The 9,690-nt window shown below is 38.6% G+C and overlaps 1 protein-coding gene across 1 annotated transcript; it reads right to left on the bottom strand.

Moving 5' to 3' along the window:
* Nucleotides 1-3,304: 3,304 nt before the first annotated feature.
* LOC147040004 (uncharacterized) lies at nucleotides 3,305-8,792 on the bottom strand. Its single transcript, XM_085902240.1, is given in 1 exon segment — nucleotides 3,305-8,792. A coding segment is annotated over 1 exon segment (2,115 nt). The 5' UTR covers nucleotides 8,200-8,792; the 3' UTR covers nucleotides 3,305-6,084.
* Between the last annotated feature and the right edge of the window lie 898 nt (nucleotides 8,793-9,690).

Here is a 9,690-nt window from a genome sequence, read left to right as displayed (position 1 = left end):
CTAAAAAAAAATAAGGTCAGAGGTGGTGGGCGCGGCCAATGAGGTTGGAGGTTTGTCTCAGCGTGTGTTGCTGTGTGGATGCTGCCGTAGGCCTCAAGGTTGTCTTCGGGGGCGGAATCAGAGTGATTGTGGAAAGGAGTAAGATCCTGAGAGCTTTCAGTACTACATTACCAGCATCATTACATGTTTACTTTCTTTCTGCGCTTGATTACTCGTCTTCGGTCCTTCTGTTGCTTGTTATTGTGGTGTTGCACATCTTTCTTGAGTTATGGCAACACGTCAAGAAAATGGAGTTGGTCCAAACATTGATGACGTCACGTCCAGTCGACTTGGATGCAAGTGGATAATGTTTGTTTATCTCTATTTTCAAATTCATCATTTAATTTGAAGAACAAATGAGAGTCGTTTAAGAGTTTGGAGGTCTTGGGTGAGTGTGAAAATTAGGCCTGATGAATTTTATATGCTGTGTGTGAGCCATTCTAGTTTTATTGGTGTTTTCGTTTGAGGGATTATGTGTGAGAAAACAGGAAATTATTGACGTCACGTCCAGTTGACTTGATAACGTTTGTTTATCTCTATTTTCAAATTCATCATTTAATTTGAAGAACAAATGAAAGTTGTTTAAGAGTTTGGAGGTCTTGTCATGACCTGCTGAATTTTCTATTTAGTGTGTGAGCCATTCCAGTTTTATTGTTGGTTTCGTTTGAGGGATTATGCGTGAGAAAGCAGGAAACTATTTTTCCAAAGCAGAACCGGTGACAGTGGAGGCTTGTAATCAATGCTTTGACTGACACCGTTTGTGTGTTTAAAAAATATAATTCTGCGCCTAGAAATTCTGTCCATAAAAGTTCTGAACAGAATCGGTGACAAAGGGCAGCCTTGGCGGAGTCCAACCCTCACTGGGAACGAATCTGAACTGCTCGGATCCTGCCGATGGTATAGAGCTGGTCCACTGTTACACGGCCAGGACGAAAACCACACTGCTCCTCCTGAATCCGAGGTTCGACCTCCCAACGGACCCTCCTCTCCAGCACCCCTGAATAAACCTTACCAGGGAGGCTGAGGAGTGTGATTCCTCTGTAGTTGGAACACGCCCTCCGGTTCCCCTTCTTAAAGAGGGGAACCGCCAGCCCAGTCTGCCAATCCCGAGGCACCGTCCCTGATGTCCATGCAATGTTGCAGAGGCGTGTCAGCCAGGACAGCCCCACAACATCCAGAACTCCGGGTGAATGTCATCCACCCCTGGGGCCTTGCCCCCGAGGAGTTTTTTAACTGCCTCACTGACCCCAGAGATTGGTGAGCCCACCTCAGAGTCTCCAGGCCCTGCTTCCACGATGGAAGTCTTCGAAGTACATTATTCTCCCCACCGATTCACGACGTCTCGAGTCTCCACCCACGCCCTGGTTTTTGCCTCAGCAACCGCCAAAGCTGCGTTCCGCTTGGGCATCTGGTACCTGTCGGCTGCCTCCGGAGTCCCACAGGCTAAAACAGCCCGATAGGACTCCTTCTTCAGCTTGACAGCATCCCTTACCGCCGGTGACCACCAGCGGGTTCGGGGATTGCCGCCACGACAGGGACCGACAACCTTACAGCCACAGCTCCAGCTTGCTTTGCACCCGACCCCTTTGGCCCCTCCTACAGGTGGTGAGCCCATGGGAAGAGGGACCCGCGTTTTTTTATCGGGCTGTGCCCGGCCGGGCCCCATGGGCAAAGGCCAGGCCACCAGACGCTCGACTTCGAGCCCCACCTCAAGGCCTGGCTCCAGAGTTCGGGCGAGGGAAAACTAGGTCCGTATATTTTATTCATCATATGAGGTCTTCTGAGCTGTGCTTTGCCTGGCCCCTCACCTTTTCGACAAGTCATGTAAAACAAAATGTGAAATGAAGTTGCAATAATGATAAAAATGATTCCCGAGCGTGGCACCGCTGCTGCTCACTGCCCCCTTCTCCCCCAGGGGATGGATCAAAATCACATGGGGATGGGTTAAATGCAGAGGACAAATTTCACCACACCCAGATGTGTATATGACGATGATCATTGGGACTTGGGGGACTTAATAGGTGTGTTATACTTGCCGAAATAAACAAATCTAATCAAATTCATTTTCGATACTAGCTGCTTCTCTAAGATCTATAAAAACACGTGGTCTGGCGTAGGGTTCGATCTTATGCCCAGTGCTATTTAACTTGGAGTTAACTTTCAGTTATGTCGATGGTACACAGACGTACATCTTCATGACCCATGGTGACACAAGGATGGCAAATTTTTTGTCTCCAGTTCAACTTGGACATAAATGAATTTTAGTACTTTCTCCTGAGGCACAGTGTGAGAATCCTTGAGCCAAACTCCAACCAAATGATTAAGTTTGACTGTTTAAATAATACCACAGTACGCTGCTGCGACTCAGAGGGTCACTCTTCTACTCACAGCAGAGCACGATTGACAAGGTGCATTTGTGATGTCACTGCAAAAGGAAGTGAAGGCCCCACTTCCTCAGCTACAAGTCAGTGCTCATGCAGACTCGGAGTGCAGACATGAATCGTGCGCTTGTGTGTGTGCTGATGGCCGCTTGGAGCCTCGGTAAGGTCAACATGTGAAGTCATTGCCGCTTTCAACGGAGGTCTGACTTTATTGCCTCCGAACAGGAAGCAACGGCCAGACGGTGCACCAGCCGACACGGGACGTGCAAACAGTGGAGGGTGAAACTGTGACGCTGGAATGTAGCTACGACAGATCGGGGAGCAACGACTACATCTTCTGGTACAAACAAGAAGCAAACGCAGCGCCCGAGTTCATCCTGAGCCGATTTAAGCTCGGTCAAGGCAAGACGGAGGAAAAGTACGCAAAGAGGTTTCACTGTACAGTGAACGGCAATACCTTGCAAGCTCCTCTGCATATCGACAATGTGAAGACCAGCGACTCGGGAGTCTTCTACTGCGCCGTGCAGCCCACGTTGACACATCTACTGAAGTGCCTGTACAAAAACACCTGCACCCGCCTTATTTCACAAGTTACAGTAAATGGGTCACATTGTAGCAGAGCTACAATTCAGTGTGATAACATGCTAACAACTCAGCGTGAGGATGATATTTTCATTGTGAACCAACAGGCCTTAAAATTTACTTTGTAACTAGGAAGATTTTGGGTTCTTCTTTCCATTCTGCACTGTAATAAGCGTCCTATCTGCACCTCAGTTTAATGTAATCTAATAGTAGTACAGTAATATAAATTGCTTCACATCTAATACCTCAATTTTCTCCCCTTCTTTCTTACTCATCACTGGAGCAAGAGGATACAAGCAATACCAGAAGATTTGAGACAGGTGCTACAAACCTCAGACTGCACTGACATCAGTGTTGGGCAAGCTAGTTGGCAAATGTAGCTCGATAGACTACAACGAAATGAAAAAAGTGGCTAAAATAGTACATCAACATTTAAGATCGAGCAAACGTTAGGAATGGTGGTGTGGTGACAAAGTGGAACTGAATATTGGGACATTGAGTTGACTCTGAAAACCAGTTTTATGAATGAATAGATGGACAAGTCCTTTTTAGCTGTTCCGGAACCTAGCTCATTGTTTATTTATTCATATCTTTATTTCGAACATCCAAAACAAAAAGAAAATTAAGCAAAACAGATAGCACTTGAAGTGCCATATATAAGTCCATACAACAAACAAAAAAATAAACCAACAAACAGAAAGAATAATTATTTTAAATAAAATAAATAATAATAATAATACATAAATAAATAGACCAATAAAGAATGCTCGAAAAGGAGTAGGAGGAAGCATAGCTTTTTAGATTCCTACCCCTTTTTCACTTTATCCATTAAACCAGTGATTCAACATATACTGTAATTCTACCACAGAACGCAAGTAGACACACTTGCCTACCCCTTTTTCACTTTATCCATTAAACCAGTGATTCAACATATACTGTAATTCTACCACAGAACGCAAGTAGACACACTTTCACACTTATTTTCTGTTTCATTTTTACTTGCATGTAGCCCTTTGGCACTTTTAGCCTTTGTACTCGCTAAACAACATATTTTTGTACATTCTTTTAAACTGGTGGATATTTGGACTTTGCTTGAGTTCCTCACTTAGATTGTTCCATAGTTTGACCCCGGTTATAGTGATACAAAAACGTTTTAAGGTTTTTCTTATGTTTAAGATTTTGAAATTGTGATGCCCCCTTAACTTATAACCTCCGTCCCGATTCCAAAATAAGTTTTGGATATTTTCTGGTAGTTGTTTTGCTTTTGCCCTATACATGATGATTGCTGTTTGATAAGATACTATGTCGGTGAATTTTAATAGTTTGGATTGTATGAAAAGTGGATTTGTGTGTTCTAAGTAGTTGACTTTATGAATAGTCCTTATTGCTCTTTTCTGCAGAATGATAAGTGGCTGTAGTGAAGTTTTATAAGTATTCCCCCAAACCTCAACACAGTAATGCAAATAGGGCAAGACAAGAGAACAGTAAAGTGTACGAAGTGAATGATAATCCAGTAATTCTTTTGCTTTGTATATAACTGCCATGCTTCTTGAAATTTTAGACTTTACGTGTTCGATGTGTGGCTTCCAACTCAGCCTGTCATCTATTATAACCCCAAGAAATTTGTTTTCCTGCACTCTTTCAATTTCAGTCCCATCTATTTCTATTCGTATCTTTTTGTTCTTTTTGCCAAATACCATAAACTTGGTCTTACTTACATTTAATGATAATTTGTTCCAATCGAACCACATTTTGATTTTTTTCATTTCCTCATTCAACACTGATTCCACTTGTTGAATGTTGTCACCTGAACAAAAGATATTTGTGTCATCTGCAAAATTTACGAGTTTTAGTTCTTTAGAGACTTTGCACATGTCATTTATATACAAAATAAATAATTTAGGGCCTAAAACTGATCCTTGTGGAACACCACAGGCTATGTCCAAATATCCAGAGCAGTGATTACCCAACTTTACATATTGTTGCCGTTCTCGCAGATAATCTTTTATCCAGTCTAATACTAATCCCCTTATCCCATATTTTTTTCTAATTAGTGTGAAGGCGAAGGCCTTCACACTATTGTTATTCTACTTTTATATTCCTCCCACTTTTTTGACACCTAACTACTCCCACATACTTTAACCGATTCACCCCATTCCAACTTTCACACGTTCCAAAAATTCACGGCATGATTGCTACCATTTTATTTGTTCATAACATTTACCGTTTTTGCATAATTAGCAAATTTGTGCCTTAAAATCCACCATTCATTCTTTATGGCACATTCAACACGAGCCATGTTCACGAGCGAGTTCGAATCTGACAGCTGACAACTTTTATCATGATTTCTTTCCTTAACTCATTTTTATTCATTCATTTATTTATTCATTTAATTTTCATTTAAAAACATCATTTTAATAATTTATTTCAGTCAACATCATCAGCAATTTACCATTTGTATTTCTCGTTTAATAGCATCATTCCACCGCATCAACACTAATTATTTATTTTTTATTCATTCATTTATTTATTCATTTAATTTTAATTTAAAAATAGCATTTTAATAATTTATTTCATTCAACATCATCATCATAATTTACCATTTTTATTTTTAATCATTTTATTCCTCAGGATTTGGCATTATTCCACCGCTTCAATAGTAAGTCACTATTCAGCTCAGTAAGTAGAGAATCGCACATTCAACACTTGTCATTTTGCCGAGTGGGTTCGAATCTCACTTGGCCGTTATTTTTAATCATTCATTTTTTATTCATTCAATTTTAACACATCATTTTAATAATTATTTTATTCAACATCATAATTTACCATTTTTATTTCCCATTTAATAGCATCATTCCACCGCATAAACAGTAAGCCAGTGTTTAGCTCAGTAAGTAGAGAATGGCACTTTCAACATGAGTCATTTTGCCGGGTGGGTTTGAATCTCACTTGGCCGTTATTCTTTATTCATTCATTTAATTTTAACACATCATTTTAATAATTTATTTCATTCAACATCATCATTATAATTAATTTACCATTTTTATTTCATTTAATCATTATTTCGAGTCCCACAATAGTGTTAAGTGCCTTCGCCTTCACACGCAATTTCTCCAGAAATTGCCAATTCTAGTTTATTAAATAGTATTTCATGATTAATTGTGTCAAAAGCTTTTTTGAGGTCAATAAAAACTCCTACTGCATGTCGTTTGTTGTCTATTGCATCGGTGATTTCCTCGATTGATTCCATTAATGCCTGTGCTGTTGATCTGTTTACTCTAAAACCATATTGGTTCTCAGCAAATAATTTATATTTTTCCAAAAATCCATCCATTCTACTGTTAAAAAGCTTTTCCAATATTTTTGAGAGTTGTGGCAATATTGAGATAGGTCTGTAGTCTGTAAAGTTGTGTTTGCTACCAGTTTTATAAAGAGGAATGACCTTAGCAATTTTCATCTTCTTTGGGAATGTACCAGTTAAAAATGACAAGTTACAGATGTACACAAGTGGCTTTAAAATCCCCTCAATGACTTGCTTAACTAACATCATATCAATCCCATTGCAGTCAGTAGATGTTTTATTTTTGCATTGTTTTACAGTGTTAATAATTTCATTTTCATCAACTGCCTTCAAAAACATTGAGTAAGGATTCCTTTCTATTAATTTATCTCTGTTGCCTGCATCTGGCGCTGGAATCGGTATGTTTTTTGCTATTTGAGGCCCAACATTTACAAAGAACTGATTAAAACAGTTTGCCACTTCTTCCATATTATAATTTTCAGTATCATTTATAACAAAATATTTAGGTAATTTGTGTTGTTCGGTACCGTCTCTAATAATGTGATTTAGGAGAGTCCATATCCCCTTGATATTATTTTTATTATCCTCTAATTTATTTTTATAATATTCTTTCTTACTTAATCTTATAATATTAGTTAATTTATTCTTATATCTCTTATATTTATTTTCAGCGCACTTTGTTCTCTGTTTTATGAAATTCCAAAAGAGTAAATTTTTCTTTTTACAGGCATTTACTAATCCTTTTGTCAACCATGGACTGTACTTATATTTAGTTTTTTTATTATATTCCTTGATTGGACAATGCTTATTATATAATAAAGTGAATGTAGTCATCAATTTATGGTAAGCATTATTTACATCTTTTTCTTTTTATATTGCATCCCAGTTCTGTTCCATTAATTCATGTTTTAGAGTACCAATTGTCTCATCTGTCCTAATTCTTCTTTGTTGCTTATACACCCCACTTTCAGATTTGAAATTATTGTCATACACTGTGAACACTGGAAGGTGGTCAGTAATATCAGTAATCAATATCCCGCTTGTTGTCCTGTTTTCTATTATATTGGTGAATATGTTATCTATCAGAGTAGCACTCTGTGATGTTACTCTAGTAGGTCTAGTGATTGTAGGAAAGAGACTCATGCTATGCATTAAATTAAAAAAATTAGCAATATTTTGATGCTTGTTTGGATTTAATAGATCAATGTTATAATCCCCGCAAATAAAAATATTTTTGTTGCCTTTTTGTACAATCACACTTTCTATCCATTCTGTGAATGTCTCAATGCTAGAACCAGGAGCTCTATAGACGCAGCTTATAATAATGTCTTTTTTCTTTTTAACACAAATCTGTATCGTGAGACATTCAAGAAGATTGTCCACCACCTGTGTCATAGCCTCTACAATCTTGAATTTCATATTCAAATCAACATAAATTGCAACACCACCACCACCTTTACTTTGTCTGTTATTATGTATGAATTCATAGCCTTCCATCTCAAAGTGCATTCCCTTCTCAGTCGTAATCCAGGTCTCAGAAATAGTAATTATATTAAATGGTTGTTTGAATGTGTTTAAGTAATCCCGAATGCTACTAAAATTTCTATATAGACTCCGGCTATTGAAATGAATAATAGATAGTTTATCTTTTGTTAAGATGTCCTTGTTGTACTGATCATTGCTGTAATAATAACATGTGTTGTTTGTGGTGGAAAAGAAATTATTGTCTGGGTCAATGTCCTGATCTATGTCCAGAGTGCTGCTTTCACTGTAATCAAACGTTAGTTGGAGTTGTTCATGTTCTTGTATCCACTGTGTTACATGTCCATTGTTGCTCGATGTAGGTTGAGTAGTGTCCCTGAGCATTATGTTTATGTTTTGTGTTGTTACCTCCATTCAGTTCCAAGTCCACTCCAGTTGATTTTCTATTGACGATACTTATTCAAGCTTTTCCAGTTCTTCAATACTCCTCACCATCAGTATCTTGGCCTCTTCTGGTGATCCATTTAGTTTGATGTATATGTTACAATTTCTGGTCCATGTACTCTGTATTTTTCCCATTCTTCTCAAGTGACGTGCTTTCTTTGCAATATCCGCATTGGTCTTTGTCAAATGTTCATTTATGTAGATTTCTGTGCCTTTGAGCAACTTACCCTGCTTTAGAAGTGCAACTTTGTGCTTCCTGTTGACAAATTTCAGAATGACTGCTGGTTTGTCATTACTGTTTCTTCTGGGCAGTGGATGACATGCTTCAACCTGGTTGGAGTCCATAGTTATTCCTTTAGTTTGCAGAAACGCAGCTACCTGTTGCTCGGCTGAGCTTGCATCTTGCTCACAGCCATCGTTACCTGCCGTCACTGCCCTTGCATAAGATATAGGTTTAATTGCTATTCCCGTGATGACAATGTCATTTATTCTTGTATATTGCTCAATATCCGCTACCCGACTTTCAAGGTAGGCAAGCCGCTTGTCCTTCTCAGCATTGAGCATACGGAGCGTCTTTACCTCTTTCACCAGTGTCAAGATGTTTTTCTTCTGCATCCTCAAAGCAGAAACTTCTTCCGAAAGGAAGTCAAGTGACCTTTTTATGTCCTCGACCTCCTCCGTGGACATGGTTAGGTTTTTTTTCGGCCCCATATTGCTCACGTTAGTCGCAGCTATCTATTTGACAGCTCAATCAGCTGGTGAAAACACACACGCTCACGGTTGAACGGGAGATTTCTCATGTTACTGACATGTTAAGACATTAGATAACATGTACAACACAATTTAAAAGATGAAGCTAGCATGTAGCGTCACTGATGTTTGTACTGTACTTTACTTAATGGACGGTTTTATTTTTGTTTTATTAAGAAGACTACACAACATAACAGACGTGAAATTTAATTAGTCGACAGCAAGTCAACTAATTAAGCTTCACATCAGTTAACCTGTTGAGCTAGCTCATCCGTCTGAGCTCCTAGTATTGTCAGTCTAATGTTTAAAGTTTTCATGATATTAATTTATTGATCGAGTCGTCTTTATTTTTTTTTGTATGTCTAATTTTTATTCCTTGTATAGCACTTTGTACGCAGCAATGGTTGTCAAAAAAAGAAAACCCTTTCCTCTAAGTAGGACCTGAACCAGTTTAGGGCTGTTCCATATCTCCTCCCCAACTTTTCAACCTATCCGCAAGCTATTATGATTTTATATGATCGACTAGTTTAAGACCCCGATGTTGCATGATGACTTTAGCATATAAAATATAATAGTTTTTGGCTGGCTCTAATCCATCTCATGATTAATGGGGAGAATGTTAAGATGGCTGACCACTCCTATTGAAAACATCCATCCATTTATTCATTTTCTATCGTGTTTATTTTGTTCATGGTTATTTTCCTCATTCAA

Source organism: Syngnathus leptorhynchus, chromosome 21 (genome assembly GCF_054491065.1).
Source record: "Syngnathus leptorhynchus isolate UIUO chromosome 21, UIUO_Slep, whole genome shotgun sequence".
Classification (NCBI taxonomy): Eukaryota; Metazoa; Chordata; class Actinopteri; order Syngnathiformes; family Syngnathidae; genus Syngnathus; species Syngnathus leptorhynchus.
The sequence above is the reverse complement of the archived record's forward strand: the minus strand, read 5'-3'. Positions and strand labels throughout refer to the sequence as shown.